The following is a 25,985-nucleotide window of genomic DNA, read 5'->3' as shown; positions in this document are numbered from 1 at the left end:
CTGGACCAGCTTCCGACCTAAGCTCTACGTCGATCCGAATCGTAAGCCGCGTCGACGGCGATGTCGTAGAGTCGCGCGATGAAAAGAACCGATCGGCTCGCCGGTCGAGGATGTTGACCTGGTAGCGGCTGCTGATCGACGGGAAAATCGCTCGCGGGAATCCAACGGCTGGCGCTCACAGCTGTTGGCGAACGTTAGCGTCTGATTGATAAATATATATTTTTTTTTTTTTTTTTTTTTTTTTTCCTGCCGTTGCCGTCACTCGGCAAGTGATTCAGTGAATGGACTTTACGAGTGACCGGAGCTCGGCAGCGTTCGCCGGAAGAGACACGAGTGCCCGGTGACGACTCGCACGGGAAAGTTCTCGGTCAGTTTCGCGGGACATTGTCCGATCGCCGTGAAGCGAACGATTCTCGGTAAGAAGGCCGGATTTTGAGAGGAGCGGCAGGATGCCGAAGGAGAGCATGTGGCGGCAGAGAAGAGTGCCCGTTCCCAAGAGGTAAGGAGGTTGGTTCGGGACGCGATTAACCGCGGCGTTAAAGGCGCCTAATTACGCGCCCGCGATTAAAATCTTGTACGATGTCATCAATATTTATCTGCGCGTAGAGCATGAGAGAGCACGAAGGGATACCGTATCTCGCTGGTGTATCCTCTGTAACGAGCCGGGGTATTTAACCGTTAAGCACGCTGGTGACTCAATCTTAGCCAACGATCATCCACCTCGCCGGATGGTGTTGTTCCATGACTTTGTCCCGCTTTCCGTAAAACTCAAGTTTAACTAGACAGAGTTATATGAAAGTGTCGTAAATATATCAGAGTGAAGAACTGCTTATCTCCATCCGTATTCTACGATCCCTTAGTAGAAAAGCATATAAGGTTTTAATAATACATATAACTTAGTAATTAATTAATTTTTTGTAATTATAATATTAATTTACATTACAAATATTCAATAAAAAAAAATTAATATAATAAATATACAAAAATAAATATAAAAATAATTTTAAAACTTGCCGCTTTACTTATGTATGGATTTAACAATTAAAAGAAATTATTTTAAATTATTCTTTAACAAATAGAATAGAAAAATTGAAAGGGTAAAAGCGTATTCATAAATTTCAAATAGTAGATCGTGTAATTTTGACTTATAAAAAAAAATGTCACTGGATCGCATATAAATCTTACAAGATACGATCGTGACACAGCAAGAAAGCAAATGGCCAATTTTATTATACGAATCGCATTTGTAATAAATGCTTCACATTCCCGTCTTATCTGTGTAATGTGAAATATGATTACATCACTATTATTAACTGTTTACTTTATCTAAGTACGTTGATTTTAATCGATGATCTGAAAACCAGAATAGACTGAGCATCATATTTTAAGAACGCAAAAATCGGACAGTTATTTAGCTTAAAGTTATCCAAGCAACGTCCGAATTATCAATACCACATACGCGCGGATCGTCCTAGATAACTCACGCGACATGTCGTACAAAGTGCGAGAAAGTTGGAGACGGGAAGAAATACTTTTATTCCGACGTTCTTATATCAGCCACATATGAACACGAGCGCGTGCGACTGCTGGACGATGGATGCTCCAAGTGACTTTACGTAAGGTTTCCTGTTTTGCCTCATGAATATGTCATTACTTCTCGGACGGGTATAGAGTTAACGGCGAAAAACGAACAAGTGTCGAACGTCACGTTTAGACGCCGCGTCGCCGAGGCTCAGCGGTCGCGGTAATAAGTCAAAAAGTCTCTTAAGCTCTTATCAGGTTTATCAGGGTAGAAATTAAGATCGTGATTAAATTAAAATTTGTCGAATTAAAGTAAAGTTTATCAAATCAGACGTCGTTCTTATTCCGATTCAACTTCGCTTCAACCTCGATCTGAATATTTAGTTTGCCACGGGCTTTAGGGTGATTTTCGCGCGATGAGCCGCACGTGACAAATCGATTCATCACGGCGGAATAATGCGAACTTGAGCGAGGGTACGTGTCGAGTGGTCCATTCCTTGGTGCTTCGTGTCCTATGCAAATGCCCGCGGTCCGCATTTTCTTTCCGAGATTGACCCCCCTTCGAGCGCGCGCAAAGTCATAAGTCACCAGCGAAGCTGGTGGTCTACATCGTGAAACGTATGCAGAATGCGGGAAATGGAACTTCCCCCGATTTAGAAACGACCCTACATGCCCGCCGTAATTTCAATATCATATTAAAGGCTTTATAATTATGAATTATGAATTAATAATTATGAACTGAATTTAATTTCCGCCGCGGAGATTCAATTACGTTACACACGTAAATTTGAAATTGTAAATAAAGCGCGAATCGGAAAAGTTAATTGGAAAAATTAATTAGAAAACGAGATCTCGTTACATATTTATCGAAAATTACGGGTAATTATATTTTATTGAGTTACATATGGATAACTTTCTTTTTATTAGAAATCTAATATTTTTTTTACATATCTGTATATCAGCGTGTCATTTTTAGTGACGTCCATTAAAGAAATATTAAACTTCCTCGTATAACTCTTCGTTAGAGAAAATCTTATCTTTTAGTCTTTTAATTTTTGCTTGAAGCAATTAACGATTATTTATAAATATAATGAAAAAGAGAAAAAAAAAAAAGATTGTCAGCAAATTTTGAGTTTTGTAATCCACATTGGAGAAATTATGGTACATCTATAAGCGATAAACGTAGCCGTTTCGCGTCCCTCATTTATCTCGCGTTAATACAGTTGATAATTACGAATTCCGTGTGAGTGATGAACCGTTGTGACGTTTGCAAGAATGCAGGTCCATTTGTCTGGTTGTTTCTGCGGCTCGTCCAGCGTGATGAATTTCGCTGCCCGAGCGAGAAAACCGCGCGCATTCGCGATAATGAATCCCCGTCGTCTATAAATAAAAGTTATGGGGCCCGTTTGCGTAAATGAGGCAGGCAGCGACGTATCGACGGACAAGGGTTGCGGAGAGGTATCCTTATAAAATGGAGTAAGACGAGTCGTTCTAAACGACTTCGCGTAGAAGAAAGAACTATCATTGAGTACTTTCCATTTAGTAGCACAAATCGCCACCGTCATGTTTTGTCCGTGCTGATCACTTTCACTGTTTGATTCAGCGCTTAATTATATTCCATTAATCCATCGACGTGTGAGACCTCGCTGATTAAATCAGTCTTTTTTTTTTTTTTTCTTTCACCGATTTAGATTTAAATAGATATCTAGAACTTATTTAAAACCGAAGTAATTGACCGAGGACACTTATTGTTAGCCGCCTTCCTCGCACTTCCGACTTCTCTCCGCGACTTGTCTCCAGACGCGCGTACTTTTCAGCGAGCGCTACGCAATTAAGAGTGACCACGATAACGCGCATTAAGTGCCCGCGCGGAAGATTGCCCGCCATTTGAGCATATTTTCATTACGGCGAAACAACCTCTCCCATATCAGCAAACAGATAGCCGGCTGTACACGTCAGGCATAAAATCTGATTTAATAAACTATGCACGATGTCAGAGGGCATGTCTGCTTAAGTGTGGAAAAAGTCGCGAATTAACATGGGTCGGACATGCGTGCGCGTATAATTTCTTCCCTATTAACGTTGGATATATGGGTAGGCACGGCTTTTTTTTTTTTTTAGCTCGCCGGGCAAGGGAATCCCCGCGTTTGAAAGATATCACGGTTGATCGGGACATCCGGCACGTATTTGCCAACAAATGCAGCGGAGAACCCGTCCAACTGGATCGAGATAACGTGCCCCGTGAATTAAAAATTTAATTGAAAATCGTAGACGTAAATGGAGCGGCGTCCACTCCGCGCGCGTATGTTTAACTGTTTCTGCGTCGTTAAGTATACGGAGGGAAATAGAAAAAGGAAAAAGGAATTAACGGCAAGGTTTTACAAATGTGTAAAATAATCTGAATTACAGATCGAATAAACGTCTCTCTTCCTCTCTCTCTCTCTTTCTCTGGCAGAGCCAGTAACGAAGTGCACTTCGCGGAGCTTTATTGGAATACGGCTACGGCCGTAGTGGCTGCAATAATTTATCATATACGCGTGCTCGTTAAAGTCAATTGTGGTCGTTGTATTGCAACGAAGCAGCATTGTCGGCGGTGCATCGACCGCGAATCAAAAGTTGCATTGCAATTTCAGCGGGAAGGATCCGCGCGTCTGCCTTCTCGCGGCTTTGTTGCGCCTGCCAATGTTACCACGATCCATTACGAAAGATTAAAACAAAACGCAGGATCATCCCTCTCCCATAATCGTAAACATTTTCCACGGCGTATCGGAATGCAGAATCGCGCCTGAGAAATGTGCTTTCGAGAAATCTTACGACGTTAACCGCATAAACGTGTCCTCTTTACATATAAAGGACACTTACATATTTTATAACGGAATATTTAGTGGTAAAATTGTAGCTCGCCGTGTCGATTATTTCTCACAATAATTCGCAACCGCGTGAAGCCGTATATCGATAATGGAAAACAGATTCCTCCACCTCCGCGGAGGCGCGGCTTCCCCGACAGAATCAGCGGAACGTCGCGGCGGTTTATCACTCGGTGGGTTATCAGCTCGTTGATCACCCTGTGAACCAAGATTTTGTAAATTGGGCCACAATAGTATCTCGCGATCTGACCCGCAGACCTCTTTAACCGGCTGCACGCACTCCGCGGGTCGGAATGGAAATCCTTAACGATATCGCGCGCATTCTTGCGACCGGCGGCACATTTCGCGAGCCCGAATGCCTACACGCGATATTCCCGCCGCGCCGGACAATCGGATTTCCAGATACGCGTACGCCATTATGTACACGAGGAGTATGTACACGATGTGTGCCTCCGTATGTACCCCGTTACGGTATATATAAAACGCGTTCCTAAGAGCTTACGGTTCCCTTCTCTCTGTGTGTCGTTGACACTGCGTCCGCCAGAACGATACCGTTCGTTTCTCGCTTTTCCCTCGAGTAGATCTGCTTACATTTTGCCGATAAGCCCGGAAGAGCCGTGTCAGAGCACCGAGGAACGTCCTTGTATATCCTCGAGGAAACTAGCGGCATCGGCGCGACGAATCGCGGCGGAGGATAGTGATTTGCGCATACATACGGCTGGCGTCAAATTATGGATAATTCGAGGCATTACGGACATACTTGTAACTCGCACGTGAAAAAGTTCAACACTTGCATATAAATAACCTCTCGTTTCACTCTTCGAGAGAGACAGTGAGAAATTTCGCAGCGCGCCACGGAAAGCTGGCGTTTTAATTTTATTCGATTAACTTTTTAAATGTTATACTTGAATATTAAAAAGACAAATTGAGAGTAATACTTAATAGATTTTTTTTCGTGCCCTTTTTTTTTTCTTTTTCTTTTTTTTCCTTTGAAAAATTTCATTTTTTAAATCGCAAGTACCAATTACGAAACCGCGAGAAACTCTGATTGCTTTCATACTTTAATACCAGCAATTTCAGCATGATCCTACATTTTGTCTCGGAAGATTTTTGGGATTTTTCCCACCAAATGCTCTCGCACGGTTAGCTTAGCACTTCCTGACGAGATCTCGACGAGTAGACCGCGAAGTAAATTATTCTTACGCTTAATTAAAATGAGGCCCAAAAAATTTTATCCAAATACACTGCGAATTATAAGTGTAGCCTGCAAATTTATATATAATTTAACGGCAAATATATGGCTAAGCGTGTAATGATTTAAAAGCAGACGCATATTCATTTATTATTCAAGGGACACTAACTTTCCGTTAAGCATTTAAATCAGAGGTCGACAACCTTCTCAGGCACTTGCAAATCATATTTTATTTTTTCACGGGATACTGTCAGGACATGAAGGAACCGTGCAAGGACAGGAGCGAAGTAGGCATAATGATAGCGCGGTTAAATCGCGCATAAAACCTTTACCTTGGACGTTGGAAGAAGACATTGACGAATGCAGCGTGAACGGTATGAAATCGTTAAGTTGCGTAATTATATAATTTCATATAAATTATGCAATTTATTTCTTGTCTCGGGTTAGGTTTTCACACACCGCAATGACTTTCCTTTAGAAACTAGGATTTAGGGTCAACTTTTTCGTCGGAAGAATTTATACTTTCTGGCGAATTATTCGATTTCTGTGATTGTGATAATAATAAAGCGTCGGCGACGGCGTAATCGTCTTTCAAGGTGCAAATTACTCGCGAAATCGAATCGCGATGGGAAATACGAGGATATAACGATGACACTAAAAAGTGAAGTCTCGAATGCTGCAACCTCAAAAAGTCGATGCCCAATTTTATCTTATTATTTCGCACTGAGCACGAAAGAAAGAAGATTATATAAAAAGGTATATGATACGAACGACCGTCGAGATCTTACGATCGTATTTCTCAAAGTGTACAAAAGTATTATTAACCAACGTATATAAAAATAACGATAGTTCAGATCTTCTGTTAATTCGATCGCACTTTAACAGCTTTAATATTCTAATATCGTTGCTTCCCACGCGACGATTTGAACGCGATCAAAGCGGCTGAATCGTGCATGCAACAGCCACGATGTAGATGGTTGTCTGTATCAAATTGCAAAATTTGCAACGTACACTCGAAGCCGAAGTCGTAAGTAGAACAGCCGCGTGAAATCGGACAAAGTACTACTCGGATCGCAGATTACATAGCGACACGTTCATTTGTTATAACGGGAGAAGGGGGAATATCGGGACAATTAGCACAGATTTCGCTCCGTGCTAATTGTCGTTACGGTTGTTTAATCATGACCCCCGGTATGAGTTTCTCAGGTTAATTGCCGGTGAACGGCGCGAGGAAAATCAATTATTTCTTCTTCGCCCGTGCACCACTCGCCAGATCGAGCATCGCCGGTGATCTCGATAATGTAAAGGCGCCATCGCGATTTACTATGCAATGCATCGCGCAATCTTGGTGCCTCGTAATCGTGGAAAGAATCGATTACAATAGTCGCGCGCGCGAGCGGTCGCGCCGCCCGTATCGCGTTAATGCAACGCTTATTGCATTATTTATGATATACCGTACGAATAACGACCGCTATCACGGAACGATTCGCGATGCCGTTCCCGGTGCCCGCGTGTATTACACAGCTCGTTAAATGGAAGGGCTTCGGGGCAATAATGCGCTAAGAGAAGCCGTCAACTAATAGTACGTTACGGTACTTTCTCTCGCAATCTTTTTCTACGATTTACAATTAATTAGCGGAGTTTATATGACACTTTGCGACACAATAGGGTTTAAAAGAATTCGTCAGAGGTTCGATATAAATTCTTGATAGTTTAGATTTTTGAACAGTTTCTTTTTTTTTTTTTTTTTTTTTTTTTTCTCGACGATTTTGCCTTTTGCCGGGTCTGTGAAAAGTAAGAATTCTTCGGAACTATTTCTCTCTTTCTCTATCTCTCTCTTCTTTTCTTCGCGCGCTTTAACACGTCGTTGTCTCGGGCGTTTCAATTTGATCGCGTTTACGCGAAGTACTCGTGAACGATGCACCTGTTGCGTCGGTTCCCTCCCGCGAAATTGAAGCGACCGTCAGGCTTCACGGTCGACGGGTGTTCTCCGAGAACCAGGTCACACGGAGAAACATCATCTTCCAGACGCGACGAGCAATTACGAGATGGATGGCTCGGCTGTGCCCTGATTCCTTCACTTTGCCGGCGTAGATGACGATCGGTTCGTAATGTTTAACTTGCGAAAGGACCTCACGGCGTTGCAATTTCGCCACAGCCGTCGTAAATGAAATCCTTAAGTTTATCATTGGCAAATTGGACAAATTGCTTGGCACGAATAATAAAAGAAATAGTGTTCTAAGCTAAACAAAAATTAATTTAAGAAACAAACGCTAATTAAAAAGTACAATTAAAATAATGTAATTAAACGATGGTATTAATTTATAATTTTTTTTTTATTTTTCTTTTTTTAGGACGATTGAGCTAGTCGCTCTAATGGCGATATCCAGCACACTCTTTCTCTTCCTGCACACGAGGGATCTGCACTCGCGTCTGAAAAAAATGGAAGTACGCCTTCAACCAGGGGAAGATGACGTGCTCTCGGCAAATCAACTTTCATCAGGTACTGTAATCAACTATCTTTTGCAAAATTTAATAATTTAATGCGATTAATAAAAAAAATTAATCACGCGCAAATGAGCAGATTAGTATAAAAAGTAATAGCGCAGAAAGTTGAAATGCAATTCTGCCCTTTTCTTAACGTGAAGACACGATTCGGGACCGTTAGAAATGTTAATTGGAAAGCGCAGATTATCTGTTTAATTGCGCAAACGTGCGATAATAGGAGTTAGTTTCTTGTCCTCTGAAAATGAACTACATTGGAATTACGCTCTTGTCGAGCATCGCGCCATAATAGACACGTTTATACATGCGCTTTTACGTGCCCGTATATATTCCTCGAGGGTGTTGTTAACTTCCCGGTTGAAGAAGGTCAAGGTGTGAGAGAGTGAACGCGCATACGATCCAACGAGAGTTAAAGATGCCTGTGTTGTATCTCGCTTGTAGAACGCACGTACGTCCGTTCATCGTTAGCACGCTTTTACATCCTCCGATTCGAATTTCAGGACGGCACTCGGATCAAATAGAGAAAATATCGTTTGTCGATTTTTAAAATTTATTTCCCATTATTTTAGACGTTTGTATATTAAATTTTTCTTTATTTAAGTGTCTTTTGTTAGCAAATTTTTTTTATTGGTCAAGCGTACGTATCGCGAGTACATTTAGAATATCCTCTTATTTTACAAAACTCTTTGAATTATTATAATAAAGTTTTGCTTAAAAGCGTTTGCTCTGAATGATAGCTTACGCTTTCGCTGCTTTATAGATAAATACGAATTAATCAAAGACGTGCATACTTTATGCAAGATTAATTTTCTTCGAAGACTGGTTAAGAAAAACTTGCCAATTACAAGTGGAATATTTTTTTTTTTTTTTTTTTTTTGGGAGGGTTATGTTTTATTTTACCGCGAGAGAAAAATCAACGACAATCTCCCTGAAGAAGTCGTTCTTATTGTGATCTTTATCCCTTAAAATGCGCGTGCATTACATGCGAATCTCCGGACGTTAAGAGAGCGAGATCTCTATCGCTTCAATACCATGCTACATCCATTTCGCGGGATTCGTAACGGTAGCGAGGAACTTGGGCTCTCTCGTAGACTAATTATTCCCGCACCTTCCATCGCGGCGCTTTACACGTGGTAATCCGCGTCTTTGCCGCGCCGTATTATTTATTACGTTACGGCTTGCAATTACGTCCGGCGCCGCTTTATTATTTAAACCGGCGCGGGCATGCTGTCTCAAAGCGAACGCGAATCGTGCTCGTTTACGAGATCGAGAGTGCAAAATACCCCGTGGTTTATACCCAGCACTCAATTTTTTGCCAATTCAACGATTACTTACTTACATGATACGATTATTGTAGGAAAGAAGCCTGCACGATCGCGTGCACTTCCTCGTCTTTAGCAGCAGATATTATTTTTCGAATTTATCATGTTTTACTTATTAATTTTAAATATTAAAAAAAAAAAAAAAGAGAAAGAACATTATAATAAATTTAAATGTAAAAAAATCGTAACATTAAGAAGTAAATCCGTAAATATTCTTTAGAGAGAGCGAGCTCTTTTTGATTTCAACGAAATTAAGTTTCGTGTGTATGGAAAATACTTTTTGGTATCCCATGCAGTTATCAACAGGCTGCTTGTGAATATTCTTTGCGAAGCCGTGCGAAACGGCCTTTACTTTCAATGGGGCGCGTGAGTTAAAAATGTTATTCGCCGCCTACGTGGTGATGTTCACAGAAATTCGTCTCTCCTCAGAACACATGAACAATGATTAACATTGTATTACGAACGTAGCGCACAATTATTATAATAACTAGTCGCATTACTTTCTACTAGAAATTTCACAATTGAAAGAGTAAACATCGGTCTTTCGTTTTTGTTAAGCGAAAGTCGGAGTATTTGAATAATTTACACACGTTCGTTGCGACCGAAAGGAGCAATATTTTATTCTCGTGACGAAAGAGCCTCGATAAAAAGGATCGTTTATAAGCGAGAGGCGACGGGAAATGTAACGTGAAAACCGCGTCCGTGAACTATTCGTGTAATATCTATTAAATCTCCGTGAATGATTGTTGCAAAAGTTAAATGTACATATTTATAAAAATAAAAAAAAAAAATAAAAATTTACTTATTACGTAATTTTCACTGAAGTATCGCAGTGATTTATTTAAATCAATATACTGCAGACGTATCAAATTTATTTAACTCCAAAAAAAAATCCAGTTACGATCATCATCGTAAGCCGACACTGACGTGCAATACGAAACGCGTGAAATCCGTGCAATACTCTCAAAAGACGTTCACCAGTCGAGAGGAACAGGCAGCCGGGTACGTGTGAAAGATAAAGGATGCTTCCCCGGAGGCGGAATTGACCGCGCTAGTCGAGAGTAGCCACGTCAAAGGGAGGTGAAAGGAAAAACGTTGGCGAACGTGAGCGAAAATAAATCATACGCGCACAGTAACGCTCGCGCGAGTTAAAAGGAGAAATGGATTAATCGCTCGCGGCGATATAAATGGCAATGTGAATGGAAATGAAAGTTCGATTACTTACGTACGTATACTGGACCGCGAGGAGCTATCCTGCTTGGTGAGATAAGCTCGTCTCGCAATGAAGATGGAAAGGGTGAAAAGATAATATGAGAGAACTATTTCTTTTTGAATGTACGTTTAAAAGAAAAAGAAAAAAAAAAAGAGAACAAAATTTATTTGATAAAATGTTTTCCGTCCGCGAAAAATGACGTTTCTCGTTAATAGCTTGCAACAGCGACTATAATAAAGTTATCTTGTGCGACAAAAATATAATATAGAATACAATTAAACGAAGAGACTTAGGCTTACAGAATTTCAATGTTAACGAGAAGCTGCACGCCGGTATTATCGCGATAAAAGAAAGAAACGGCAGCTTCGTTACCTCGCGAGAATGAAATGGATTAACGAGGTGCCTTCCACTTCTTCGCAAGGATGCGTTCGCACCTCCGTGGCGCACCCCAGACCGATGTTATCACAACTCGCAACAGCTCGTAATACGTCCGCGTGGAATGTGCAATGTCCGGCCTCTCCGCGCGAGATCGAGATCGAGGATGATCTATGGAGCGCCGTCATTCGCGGAAACGATCGTAATTCAATAAAAATACGAAACTACAACGCGATCATGAATAATCTTCGTCCGTATGTAGCTTGTCACTTCATTTTTATACATCCCTCGCACGCTTATAGCTTTCGATTACAACAATTTTTATTATTTTAAATTAAAATAATTTTTTAATTAAATTGAATTAAATTGAAATAATTATTTGGAGAGTTGATAAATTTTTTGCGAAGAGAATGGAATAATATGAAGGCACGAACGTCTGCGTTTAACATTGCAACGGTATTTTTATTTAAAGAAAAAAAATGAAACAAGAACTGCAAAAGGAAGTGCCATACATATAAAGTTACAGAAAATTAAACTCAAATTCAAGAATGACGCTTTGTTCGTCAGGTACTTTCTTTCTAACTGTTGTCATGCGACGCTATTGTTCGGGCCGTAATCAGCCGGCCGAGTTAAAATAGAATAGGAAGTGATCCTTATTGTTGAGCTTATAATATACAATACGTCAGATTGTCCGCCTAAAGAGTACGATTAGTATCAGCGTTATTCAGTAATAAAGATATCTATTTATTAACTTGAAATATTTTTTAAAAAAGTTAACTTGTAACTGAATTTGTTGTTAATTATAACACGTTTATGCCGTTTGGTTACTATGAATTAAATGAAATACCTGTTATATACGATGACTAAAACAGATAGCGAAACTTCTGTAGGTCAGATAAAGTTTTCAGATAAATAGGAACGGGTTTAAATGTAAGTTCGATTAATATTGCGGTAAATCGCGTAATTGAATTAGATATAACAAAAAAAAAAGAAAAAAAATTGGACTTAAGAAACAAACAGACAAACAATTTGAAAAAAATACACGAGTATCTATAATTCCCAATAGCTAGCTTTTAAAAAAATGTAGACAAAATTAAAATTTGATTTTTTTATTTTTATATGGAGCAATGTGTCAGGCGTGTGTAATATGTTCTTTATAAATGTTTCCGATCGGGAATAATCTTACGAACGGTATGCACGGGCCAGTAACGATATGTTATGGGTCAAACATTCAAAGGAAGTGATGCGAATAGTGTCCGTCTAACCCACTTTGAGTAATTTCCTTCTTGCAACGCATCAACGAGCTGGATCATCTCGCACGTACATAATGTGTAAGCAGGTCTTGCGTAGAGATTTGCCAAGATGTGCCATATACGGTTAAATTTTATAGGCGCCTGGCTCTTTCATGTAAACTTATACCGAAAAGCTATAATTTTCCTGCAGCTCAGTCGGGATATTATAAGGCAGGGAAATGAAAAAGAACGGAAGTGAAATAAGCGTGAAGTCACGTCTCTAAGTAATCATAAAGTAGATTTAATATTATATTGAATATTGTAATATCATGTTTTATACGCAAAAGAAATATTTTACTTGTAAATAGCAAATCTCTTTAAGTTCTTTAAAAAAAAAAAAAATCTTATGTAAAGTATGTACATTCTTAATTAATAAATTTATCTAATATAAAACGGTAAAAGCGTAAGTTGTAATCAAGAGTGAATCTCTCTACATGAAACTTTATTATAATAATTTAAATAATCTTTTAAAATAACGGGATAATCTAAATGTACTATTCACGATACGTACGGTTGACGAAAAGAAAAAAAAAAAGAAATTTATTGAAGTTATAACATTTTCTTTTTAAAATTATATTTAAAAAAATATCTAGAATCAAGAAGGAGTAAATTTAAATTAGAATTTTTTTTTTTATGTACAAATATACGATACAGGTACGCTGAAAGATTTTTGAAATTAGGTTTTTCTCAATTTACCATGCCGCGATTTTTATTTATAATCCTAATAAGTTCCTGGTTCGAGGCTATGAGCAATCGCCGGTTATTTAAAAACACGTTGCGTTTATTGCATCGTAACTGCGCGAATATTAGATAAATTAGTTAAATAACTCATCTTGCATGCGCGTAATATTCCAAGTTATTTGCAACTTAACGTGACCGTGCCGCGGAATGTATAATAAGTTCCACATAATCATCTAACGTGATAATAAGGCTGTAAAAGGAAAAGAAAGTGGACGTTTCTATTTTACTGTATCATTAACACATGGAAAGATGATACAAACGAGTAATTGTACAAACAGACGATTGTTGTACGTGTTCAACCGACCCCATGGAAAATCTATTTAACATACAGTTAGCAATTTCAGTTTCACTTAATAGAATTGTTGATCATATTGCGCATCGCATGGTTTTACTATCGGAGTAGTATTAATTCCTAGCGTGACCGTAGGATTTATCATTAAAACGGATGCGGTGACAGTATTCCGCGTGCGAGGCCGGAAAACTTTTACGGTGCACTTTCGTTTGATAATCGAGCGATAATCTTTTAATACGTGAAATATCTATAAATTAATATTGAAGTGCTCTTCCGATGATAAACTTAACTTTCTAGAGATATCTACACGGATTATTAAATAAAATTTATTTTGCAATAAATGCTTTTATACTTGAAAGATAAGTGCTGAAACGGTGTGCGTTTTAATATAAAATAAAATACGGCAGCGAATAAAACGTTAAATCTACTTAATGATTTTTACCTGGCAAATATGAAACTCTCTGTATCATTAAGTCAAATGTTACGATAGTTAAATTAGTTATCTTTTTCGCGCGTGTGTGAGTCTCTCGGTTACACGCTCCAATAATTAATATAACCATTTAAGTCTGAAATAAATTTTATTAAACTAGCAATATTAATTATAAATTTTTAGTGAAACAAGATTGAATTCCAGAAAAATAATAACGACACGGAAACATTGCAGTAGCTTCCCATTTTTCAAATAATTGGACATGAAACGTGCTATTACGAGCTATTGCCGATACCGAGCCGACATTTTTTTTCTTTTTTTACCGCTAGCTCTTCGCAACTTTGAATCTCTCGAATTCTTTGAAACTGGAAGAATTCATACTTTTTCGTGGTCATCGTAAAAGTAGCCGGCAAGTCGTTTTTCCCAGGACTTTAGGCCAAGCCCTTTGTACCTTTTACGGCCGAGTCCATTACCGCGGAATCTTGTAAACGCTTCTCTTCGCCCGCGGACGGTATGTCACGATCACAGTACTTAGTAGACATTCTGGAAACGAGTTCTCTACAACTAGAATAATTCCACGTCATACCGCAAAGAGATGTAGCACTCCGGCTTGTCTTCCATTTTTGGAGCTTTGCGCGCATTGCCTTGATATACAGATCAATTGCTTCTCGGAAAATTAAAACTAACGAGCCATAAAGTTTCAACCACCGAGAGAAAGAGAAAAAAAAAAAATTGATTGCAGCAACGAGTGCTTGTAAATTGCTCGATCAAACGTAAAAATATAAAAGTATTAGAACTATGAATCCGATATTTTCTTGAACAATGACCGCGTTCAGCAGAAGCGGCTACATTTTTATAACTGTTAAAAAAATTTCCGATTTTTATTGTGTGTTTTTAGATTCAGTTAAGGTTAAATTGGCATACGTCAATCACATTTATGATTTTTATGACAGTTAAGTAAGGCAGCTTTTTTTTTGCTGAACACGGCCATTGAAATTAGAAGTAGGCTGACTTCTTTTTCAGATAATTTTTTGTTGGCCCGTAGAATTTTGTTCTTTTAGCTGGATTTCTCTTATTATTTACTTACGCTTAAGCGTAAAAAAAAAAATTGTAAAAAGATCTCGATCGATATGACTTTGAAGGCCCGATCGCGACCCACATTCCCTATTCTTACGACGCGCGCTTTGCGAAAGTAGTCAGGCGACTCTCTTTCGAATTTCTAGTATGCGATGCTCTTTTATATGCATCGTCTTCCCTCACGATATGTGACACCCAGAACTCAAACAATTTCTCGCGACTATTGACTCTTCGTGCCGTCTCATCGAATCGTGACATCACAGGCTTAAGATAGACTTGAAGCGTTTTTTTTTTTAGCGACGATAGAGCTGCATATCATTAGCATTAGTTTAATCACACGTTCAACGTAGGTTAAAAATGTACAATTGACTTTCACTGACATGTTTATTCACTTTCAGTGGCTACCTCTTATTCAGATTATGTATTAATTTCCGGTTAATGTCGCCAGTTGACTCGCCAGGAGAATCTTTGTCAGGGACTAGCATAAAATTTAATTTTGGTAGGAAATATAAATAGTATTCTTATATTTAGCCGTTGTATTAATATATTATTACATCAGCGATAATATATAATTAAAAAAAGTATTAAAAATAGACAAGATGACTCTGAAACGTGAACCAATAGTCATCTTCTTTTTTTTTTTTTTTTGGGTGTATTGGACTATAAATTTCACATACATAACAAGTGACACGTAAAGAAGACAGTTTAAGTTTTATCGTAATCAGCCGATACGTATATCCGTGATCTTCATTTCCGGGATCGTTGATTAAGGAAATTGCACGGTCGATCACTGTCACGGTCAATCAACCGTTCGCATTACGGTCTACAACTATTCGTACGTGTAAGCGTATTCCCACGGCGCCCAAGCCCAATCGGAACGGAATTACTCGTCGACCTTTCTTTTTTTTTTTCTTCTCAAATCCTCTTCGAATTACTTCGCGGATGCGCGGCATGGTACACACCCGTCGATACGCTCGGAACCTTGGCGAAGGAAAGGCGGAAAAAGGCGTTAGCCCCACTTTTGACAAAGATGAAAGTTACCGAGTTACTTCTTCCGAGCGTGACGAATAATTAGCCTGCGAGATCGCCTAAGATACCAACGCCGAGCGTCGTTCCGTCGCCTCTTCTTTCCGCTGATCTCTGGCGGCTTTCTCGAGTTCTGGATCAACGAGTTCTCGTGACCGAAATGGGAGTAAAAGGTCGTCTGTCCACTTCGCCGGACATTGCGTCGCATCTTTCACACCGTTGACCCGTTCTGACCGCTGACATCCTTTCTTTTTTTTTTTTTTTCTTTATTTCTTTCTTTCTTTTTTTTTTTTCCTCGCGATACACGCACAATATCTCGGCCACGAAGAAAAGAGAACGCGTGAATTTCCCCAAGTCTGAATAAGGAGCTACCTTCTTAATATTAAAATTGTCTTCCTAGAACGCCGCATAACTCGATAGCAATTTTTCAATGGGAAACAGGATTAATCAATTTTGTTTAATGCTATAAAAAAATTTAAAGAAGCTATTTTATTTCTTAATTTATTATTTTTTTTTTTTTAACTTTTTATATCTTTTTGTAATTTAATCTTTATTGCGAACAGAGCAAGGAAAACGATGCATAAACACGTAATCGTATATTATTAACACAGTATTGAAGCGTTTTCTCTTTAAAGACTCTATTATCGCCTTCAGACACCGAAACAATGAGCACTTCCTTTTTTTTTAAATTGCAGTCAGTTTTAAATTCGTTGAAATAAAACTTTTTTTTTTTTTTTAGTTGCATTTTGCACTGAAAAAAACGCATCGATTACCAAGCAATGTCTACGATATTCTGAAAATATGTAAAATAAAGTATAATCTAAAAATATAAATTAAATTATTTGTTATAATATAAAATTAAATCTCACATTTTAATAAGCTATAAATATTTATAAATGTTTATTAAATCATATCCAAGACATTATAACGAGATATTATATTAAAGAAATCGTATAAAAATAAAAGTTTCAATTATTATCGTTTATGAGATGTAAAATTAGTTCTTTTTTTCAATAAACGAAGCGTCAAATTATGAGAAAATCAGGTTGTTCCGCCGGATAGATATAAAATTAGACTGTGGAAAAAATAATATTCACACAAAGAAGCTGAGCTTCAAATGTGTATCACATTTTTATTATACGCCCGCAGACCTTCAGTTACTTCTTACAACATAATTATAATTAATAAATCCTACAAGAATAAAAACTTTACCGCAACGTGACATTTCTTTCCTTAGCAAGAACAGGTAGAAACAGTTATTAAATAGTAACGGCAGCGTTATTGGAATCTTGTTTACTTATATAGTTACACATTTCAATATACAGTTACATATATTTTAAGGTCTCAAATTATATACCGCGTAACGGTCGAGCTGTAAAATATTTATCATCGCGAAAGAGAGAGAGAACTAGAGAGACTCCGTGTCTCATAATGCAGCAACTCCCAGCTTTCTACTTCATTTCTTCTTCATTTGCAAAACAGCGTAATAAAAGTTTCCGTTGAATGCAAATCGACAACACCCACGGGAACGATCGCCAACCGAACTGTCGCGTATTTCATCTTTAACTCTCTCTCTTTCTCTCTCTTTCTCTCTGTAGGACAGTCTCGCAAAAGGAGGCGATCGTGGACGCGGAGCTCAGGCAATGCCGGTTACATTTCACGTAACAGAGCGCCGAGGATGCGGTATAAAGAGCCGTTCACGTTGGAGCGGGCAAAGATCAACGATCGGAAGATGCGGCGGATGGTTTTTTTTTTTCTTTCTTTTTTTTTGCGCGCGGATCGCCGGCTATGTCTTAAGCCGTGAATGACGTGAATAAGGCCTCCTACGCCCACGCGGCGGCGATGCTCCTGGCGAACGTGCGGCGTCTTGTCAGTCCATTAAACTTGCATCTGTATCGGTCACGAAGTCGACCGTCGCCGATTAGCCGCCGCCGTATCCCGCGGTCATCGCGAACCGCGGGGTGCGGTCAAGGGCCGCCCCGATGCGTGCGCCGGCACGATAATTATTCGCCGCCGTAATTATACGCCGTCGAACAATTTTCAATTTGCGCGATGCATTACAATCGATGAAGCGCGTCGCATCGCCGAGTCGAGAGAGGCTGATCTTGCACAGAAAGTGCCGCGGGCTCGCGCCGGTCGAGATGAATATTTTGCGGAAGCGTCTCCTTATTCGTATTTTAATTTGCTATTTTATTTAATTAAATCTACTTTTTTTTTCTTTTTGGAGGAGAAAACCTTTGCCGTTTGCCTTGATACTTGAAAACGTGAGACATGTTGTACAAGATTAATTTAACGTTTAATTAAAATTAAATTAATTTATTATTAATAAACTATTATTAATTATAATTGATAAATTAAGAGTAAATATTATAAGAACATTAATCAAATGTAGTATTAATATTACTTTTATAGGCTGATTTATTGTATATTAAAATGAAAAATGAAGATCCTACTTCCCGATATTACCGGATCGATCTATATTTTTCTACATTATTGTACAACTGCTCCGAGAGTTACGCAAAAATGCGCGAGAAGTGAAAAATATTAGGCATAACGAGTACTTCATCATCGCTATCGATTATGCGGCGCAGTATAGCAGAACGATAATCATGATAACATAGGTAACAAGCTAATACAAAATTAATTACAGCCATCGCGTATGCACCCACGACTTGGATTTTATCTGGAGACGTAGTTTTATATACAAACGGCCGGAACACAATGCCGATGGAAACCGTTATTGCGCGGAGCTATCGCAAACCAATCTTGTGCATAACTCATCGGCATTGTGCGCGGAGTCGCGGCGAAGTTGCGCGTCAATCGGAAGTTCGCGCCTGAAGAACCCGTCCGTTTAAAAAAAGATTTATCGATAAGTCGACTTCCACTCGCACGATTATGCAAAAGAAGTTAAGGGATTAAAAAAAAAAAAAAAAAAAGAGGCAAAGTCGAAGTGGTGCGGATAATAACAAAGAAAGAGAAATAAAGGAAGAGAGAAAAGTGCTGCCGATAATCGTCTCTCCGTTAAGTTCCCTCGCGTTGCGTGAGGTCACAAGAAGCTGCCCACGGCTGCCTATTGTCAGTCCGATCACGAACTGCATGACCGCATCTATTGTACGCGCGATCGCGAGGAGCCGCTTGCACGTCTATATCTACCGTACTATCCCGATTGAATCGCCGCTGCCTTATTTTCCACGCGAGCTTCTTCCTCGTTCGACCGATTGTCACACTCCCAGTCGAGTAGTTAGAGTTGATAACTTGTCAGTTTTCGATCCTCCGCGAGGTAACGTCTCAGCTCCGAAACTGAGGGTTGTTTTATTTTTTTTTATTATTTTTTTTTTTTTAATTATACGCGTTCGATATCGTTGTTTCTTTGAACGAGACGACATCGAAAGATCTTTCGGAAGAAAGCGTCTCGAGCGCTTTACATTTTTACACCTTTTCTCTACGCTCGAGCGATGCAGCGGTAATTGGTCTTCCAGAGAAAACGCGCGAGTCGAGTATCAGAAGCGCCTCGCGATTTGCATTAAGCGTTTCGCACGAGTTAATCCGCGTTTCATTGGGCGGAAGAATCAGATTAGTCGCGTCGATCGAAGACAAAGTATATGGAGCGATCGCCGCGCGCGGAACAAGATCTCATTTCCAGTTGGCTGCGTCGACCCAGGAACACTAAGAGAAAGAGATATGTGGAAGAAAAAAAAAAAAAAGAAAATAAACGGGAGACGCGAGAGCTGCAGCTTTTTTTTTCCGCAAGCGTGAGCGTTCGTTCCGCGTGCATGAGAGATGCGCTCTCGACGGGGAGCGGTAACTTTCTAGAGATGACCAGCGGTCGCCTACGGGGGACCTCGATTCCGGTCCCTCCACAGATCGTTGATCTTGGCCGAGTTCCGCGGCGACCTCTTAATCATCGCGATCGCCAATTTATACGCGGTTTTTCTGGTTACACGCGCGGGACTTGTGTGCAATCGATAGCTACATCAAAAGGAAAAAAAAAAAAAAAAGAAATCTAGTTTATAATAGCCCTCTCTTTTACTTTAAACAACTTTCCTGTTACATGTAAGGCTCGAGAAGATACATTGCAATTTAGAGAAATATCCTGTAACTGTGAGATACTAAAGTTAATTATAGTCCTTTTTATACTTTAACAAAGATTTTTTTTTTTTTTTATTTGAAAAATTGCTTGAAAAAAAATTTGCCATTTATAAGAACGATGTACTACGTCTTTTTACGTCTTCTTCACGTCTCGAGTCTTACGTTCTTATGGAGTTTTGTTCGCGATCGCTTGTACGAAAGAACCGGAGTGGTCGTACTTACTTTCTAAACGTTCTTAATGAATTCCGCCGATGTTGCGCGGGCGGATCGATCGCGCTCCTGATTTTCTCGATCTGCATCAGCGCGGGACAATTTGTTCGTAATTCGTTAATTGAATCGTTACCAGGAAACGTGCCGCATGCTTTTCGTTTCTTGCGCCATAGATCCCGGCAACAGTCCCGCGCGTGCCGGGTCTGCGTAATCAGAATGCTAATCTCGAGCACGAAACTGTCCGCATCTCAAGGCAAGCCGACAAGCCTCGAACTTATCCATCAACGTCCGCGGCGTTTCAAGCGAACAATCGCCCGAGTCTAAATAACTTTCGACGCGCGCGTTCCGTACGCCCGTAACGGATCGCGCGGACCTCGTTACGGTATTTCCGGCGCAGCTTTACACGTCGCACCGAATTCCGACTGCACGCACGCGGTTGGGAAAAACGCGATAGAGATCTACACGCGCGTCACGTCAGAGAACAATCCGCCGACATTCGCGGAATACATCATCAGAGATGCAGCCGCGAGTTTGTAAAACCGTAAGAATGAGCCTGGGAAATTGTCCTAGAATCAACAATTAGTATCGCAGCATTTTCCTCTTAAGAGACGCGAGGGGTAATTATTTAATTAACAGTATTTATCAGAGCTACGGTCTCGTATTATCAAATATTCCGAGGTATAAAAGGAATCACGATGGCGAACAAGCGCGGTGGAATTATTAAGACGTCTAACGAATCGCATATATTCCAATAACGCGAATATGGAGACAAATGTGTTCCTCTCACCTTCCGGCATTCCGGTTTCCCCTCGATGATCTCGCGGGAAGAGATCGCTTCGGCAGGGAAAAAGCATCGGAGAATTTTTGCCGAATTACGGGAGCTACGAAAAAACAAAGTACTTCCCCCGAGCGAAAGATATTCGTAGGCGATTCCGCCGTCATGCACGCAATTTTCCACCGTGACCGTGACAGCGAAGGCAGGAATCTCGGCGTTCGCTGACTTGCGCGACGGGCTCGTCCATCAAACGCTAAACGAAGTTTATCTTCTTCCGGCGGCGATTTTTCCGAATGACACGACACAAATCCGTCGCGGTTTTCTCCGCGACAGCACGGGGGAGGAAGGGAAAATTGCGGTCACATTTTGCGTAAACGGCTACGAGCCCAAGTCGGCTATTGTTTTTCCAATCAGCGAGCAAAGTGCTTTCCAAGAGATTGTTTTAATGCAGTCTCTTCTCGATTAAAATCTATTCTCTTTTGTGTTTTCAGATGGGATCCAAACGGACTCCGATACGAATAGCATCGTTCATTACCCAAACGTACAACGTGTTCTCGTAGGACAGGTAATTAACGTATTTATTATAATATACATCGAGCAATATAAATACTAGTTTTAATTAAGAAAAGCAAAAAATTGTAAGATAGATAATTATTTATAAATAATTGTTTAAATTAAATTTAAATAAATTAATATGAATTAAAATTTAAAATTAAAAGATTTTTAATATTTAATCAACTTATAATAAAATATGATAGCAAATTAATTATATTAATGAAAAAAAAAATTTTATTGGCATCATATTTGCCTTTTTTTTTCATTTCTTTTTTTTTTCTTACGAACTGTTAGAATCAAGATCGATATTATGCAATCGATTACTGTACATCGTTAGACGACCTTAAAATCTTACCCGTTACACGTGTCTACTTCCACAAACCGGTAAACTGTTCAAGAATCATTCAACCCGCTGCATTACGCGTTCTTTGCACAATATCTCCGGTTGAAAATTGGCTAGATAAAAAAAAAAAAAAGAGAAAACAGAGAGTGATAATCGTGTTTAAAAGGATCTTTAACGATTCGCGCAATTTACACTTTACTACTCACTTAAGATTGTAAACGCTGAAAGCGGTATTCTAAATCTGTCTGCGCGCTTTCATCGATCTTCGACGTAGGCGTATCGGCCGCGGAGCAGAGGAAAAGTCTACAAGGAAAAAACGAGTCCAAGTGAGATAGCGCCTTTTTATTCCCGTTTCCCGGCGCTGTAAAACGGAAATGATGTACAATTTCAATTCTCCTCATGCATATGTATGCGCGTAGGTACCGTTTTTTGCTACCGTACGCGCCAATCGGTTAAATTAGCATGCGACACGTGGATCTCGCGTAGAGGTAAAGAAACGCCCGGCTGATGTAACTCTGGCCGGTGATAAAAATACACGCGGAAGATGCGAACGCGGGCCGCTTATTACCGCGCCGCTGGGTATCGCAATTCGCGGAGCAGCCGCTTCTTCGCTCTTACACTTGCGCTTGCAGCAAAAGTCCCGGGCTCCGTTCGCCTTATGCCGAGGCATGACTTGCTAATAACACGAATCGTTATCCAACGAGAGGGAATCGGACGTTCCGGGTGGAACAATATGTTCTCTTTCGCGGGGGATAAACTGGCAGCTCGCCGATAATGACAGATGAGCGCCGAAAATGAGCGGGTAAAGTCGTACGTAAATTGCACTTCGCCGCGTTCCCTGTATTCTGATTCTCCTGACGCTTCTTATAGATGTTTCACGTGTACTTGATTATTCTCCGACACTCTTTTACTCTATTATTGAGTGGATTCCCTCGGGGAGAAATGTGGAGAAACGTGTACGGAGAAGTCACGCCCACGCTTACGTTTGATCCCGATTGATCTTCGGGTGAATGTGAGAAAAAGAAAAGAAACGGAATTAACTTTGGAGTATCGATCCGAGTCGAAGATTTGATAGCGTTACAATTGATACGAGGGCGCTACTATTAATTTAAAAAAAAAATATATATATTCTAGTTTTTAATGGTTGTCTCTGAGGGATTTTCCCTCTTCTGTCTGGTTTTAAGAAAGAAAAAACAGCTAAGGGAAATTTTCTATTTATAAAAAAAACAAATTTTTTTCTTTTTTCTTGGTCTTTAGTACGAGGATCGAGAAGCGCTGGACATAGACGCGCTCAACAATACGAGGAGGTCCGACCGGGAGGTCTTATTTTTTAACCGCGTGCCAAAAGTCGGCTCGCAGACTTTCATGGAGCTGCTGAGGAGGCTGTCGATAAAGAATGGATTCTCATTCAACAGGGATCGTGTGCAGCGAGTTGAAACCATACGTCTCGCGCCGATCGAGCAGGTACGACGACCCCCAACAAGAAAACCCAATCAATTACCGTCAATCGCGCGATAGCAGCCGCTCGCGTAGTAATTACCAGCTTAATTTACAATCTCGTAGCCGCTGAGCCCTACAAGATGATATTAAAGAACGACGATACCAATCGAATGATTCTTAAAACCATTAATGATTTTATCTTTTCCACGTTTCTTTTTTTTTTTTTTTTATTTTTCTCTCCGTTTAAACATCTCTCATCTTGACACATTTAAAGGAAGAAAATGATATACCGTTGAAGCAAGAAGTAAAATATTACGAATCAATATTAATTCTATACACACGTTATTATAATTTAATTTCCCAGCAGACAGGATAGAAATTTGCCGCAACGTTTTATGTTCGTTGAATTAATATTATAAATTAATATAAAATATTATCTTTAAAAGGAGTGGAATCTGCCCAGTTTAAAAGAACGTTTAAAGTTAATACCGATTCTCTTTAGAAAAAAAAAAAAAAAAAAAATCTTATTTCAGCCTGCGGGGTTTATTACGCGGGCTCACAATAAGGAAAATAATAATAAGATATTAATCACTTTTCGGAATATTCCTCTCAAAGTATTGCGGGCCGTGCAGATTGTATATAATTTTCATTTAACTTTCTTCATGTTTTTAGCTGCATCTCGCCAGGATGGTCAGTAGTTATTCGGAACCGTCTGTTTACGTGAAGCACGTCTGCTTTACCAACTTCACAGAGTGAGTGCCACGGGATTAGCCTTAGCAATTTAAATGATTACTACCGCCATTTTCTACTTTCCTGCGTCTTCTTCATCAGATTCCACCTACCGGAGCCGATTTATATCAACATAGTGCGCGATCCCGTCGAGAGGGTCATATCCTGGTATTATTATGTAAGAGCGCCGTGGTACTATGTAGAGAGGAAGCAGATCTTCCCGGATCTACCGTTGCCCGATCCCAACTGGCTCAAGAAGGATTTCGAGTCGTGCGTATTAAAGGGCGATCGGGAGTGCAGATACCTGCAGGGTGAGATTCACGAGGGCATCGGTGATCATCGCAGGCAAACCCTCTTCTTCTGCGGGCACAGCGAGAAATGCACGTAAGTATAGTTTGCTTGGAAATTATCGAAACGGTTGCTCTCGCAGATTAACGTATAAATCGGTAGCGTTAAATACTTTACGTCTATACTTTGAGTAAAACGCGACGTTTTAATGTATTCTTGCTCTTTGAAAGTCCTTTCAACACCGTCGGCGCCCTGGAGCGAGCCAAGCTGGCGGTTGAAAAGCATTACGCAGTAGTTGGGGTTTTGGAGGACATAAATACGACTCTCACGGTATTAGAAAACTATATACCGCGATTCTTCCAGGGAGCTACCGACGTTTATTATGGTAAGCCATTATTCATTCGCTGACCAATCTTGAAGTTCCTGCCAAATAATAAATTTTTATATTAGTTATATTTATTTATAACATATTTTATAAATATAATTGAATAATCTTTTAAATTTCTTTTTTTTTTTTTCAGATCAAGTTAATTCTTTCACGAGGATTAATCGAAACTTTTTTAAGCCGCCTGTTAGCGAGGAAGTGAAAAATTTAGTACGTAATAATTTCACCCGTGAGGTAGAATTCTATCAATTTTGCAAACAGCGACTTTACAGACAATACAGAGCTCTCAAACTGCAATCGGGTGTTCCATAATCTATGATATTTAGGTAATTATATTTCAATACGATTGCATTGATTAATACTTTGATGATGGCGATAAAAATTTACAACGGAATGAAAGCTAGTGAAATAAAAAAATTTAATAATTAGATATTAAATGGTTTAACAGAAAGATAATTATTTTTTTATACAATAGGTAATAACGATTATTGGATTAACATCCAATTAACTTAAAGAACTATTTGCATAGTTTATTCTATAATATTGACATCGAATAGTAACCACCGAGAAAATTAAAAAAAAAAAAAGAGTTCTATTAAAAATTTGATTACAATAACTATTTCATAATTTGAAAATAAAGTGCAGTGTTATATATTATTTCTTTGCAATTAAGATATAAAATTTTCAATTTTATGACAGCTATAACAAAAAAAAAGAATAATTAATTCTTCTCGTAATCACTGTGATGATTTAGTTATATTTAAGAAAATCTTGATAAATTTATTATAAAAGAAAACAGGCTCTTATGTTATTCAAATTTTTTAGTATAATAAAAACCGTCTCATCACATAAAGAGAAAATAAAAAAAAAGATTTTTCTCGCCGGCGACGTATACACGAAGCAAAGACTGATAAAACCTCGATGTTTTTTTTTATCACGAGGTGTTTTTATCACGGAGAGAAATGTACAGGGTAACGATTAGAATATATCGTTTTGTAAGAGAAAAATACGTTTATATTATCAACGTACGATTATTTAAAATAAAACGTTGCCATTTAAAAAGGAACGATCACCTTTTTTTATGAATCTGTCTCGCCGTTTAACTATTTGCTACCGTTATTATCAAGTTGACATATTGAGTAATTAAATGCCGCGGCCAATTGTCAATTAATGTCTATTTAAACCTTAATTTCTCTGATATTCATATTTATGGAAAAACTTGGAATTGTTGAAAATGTATGTGTAGCAATTGTATGCAAGGAGTGCGTGCCAAGTCACACCTTCGCATCCGCCAACACAATCGAAAGTTGAAGACTAT

General features: G+C 39.2%; 1 protein-coding gene across 2 annotated transcripts in view; it reads left to right on the top strand.

The window, feature by feature from the left end:
* Positions 1-25,733, top strand: part of Pip (heparan sulfate 2-O-sulfotransferase pipe) — a 39,899-nt gene extending 14,166 nt beyond the window's left edge. The window contains exons 1-8 of one of the 2 annotated variants that reach the window (XM_070666647.1): positions 245-499; positions 7,935-8,083; positions 21,419-21,492; positions 23,083-23,289; positions 23,938-24,017; positions 24,097-24,378; positions 24,513-24,667; positions 24,804-25,733. In XM_070666647.1, the coding sequence (XP_070522748.1) occupies positions 450-499; positions 7,935-8,083; positions 21,419-21,492; positions 23,083-23,289; positions 23,938-24,017; positions 24,097-24,378; positions 24,513-24,667; positions 24,804-24,979 (1,173 nt within the window). In that variant the 5' untranslated portion in view covers positions 245-449 and the 3' untranslated portion in view covers positions 24,980-25,733. Of the gene's footprint in view, positions 1-244; positions 500-7,934; positions 8,084-21,418; positions 21,493-23,082; positions 23,290-23,937; positions 24,018-24,096; positions 24,379-24,512; positions 24,668-24,803 lie in introns of those variants that run through there. The other variant, XM_070666649.1, reaches the window with a different exon arrangement.
* The last annotated feature ends 252 nt before the right edge of the window (positions 25,734-25,985 follow it).

The sequence above is a fragment of the Cardiocondyla obscurior genome, linkage group LG15, assembly GCF_019399895.1.
Source record: "Cardiocondyla obscurior isolate alpha-2009 linkage group LG15, Cobs3.1, whole genome shotgun sequence".
NCBI lineage: Eukaryota > Metazoa > Arthropoda > Insecta > Hymenoptera > Formicidae > Cardiocondyla > Cardiocondyla obscurior.
This window is presented reverse-complemented; position numbering and strand designations above follow the sequence as displayed.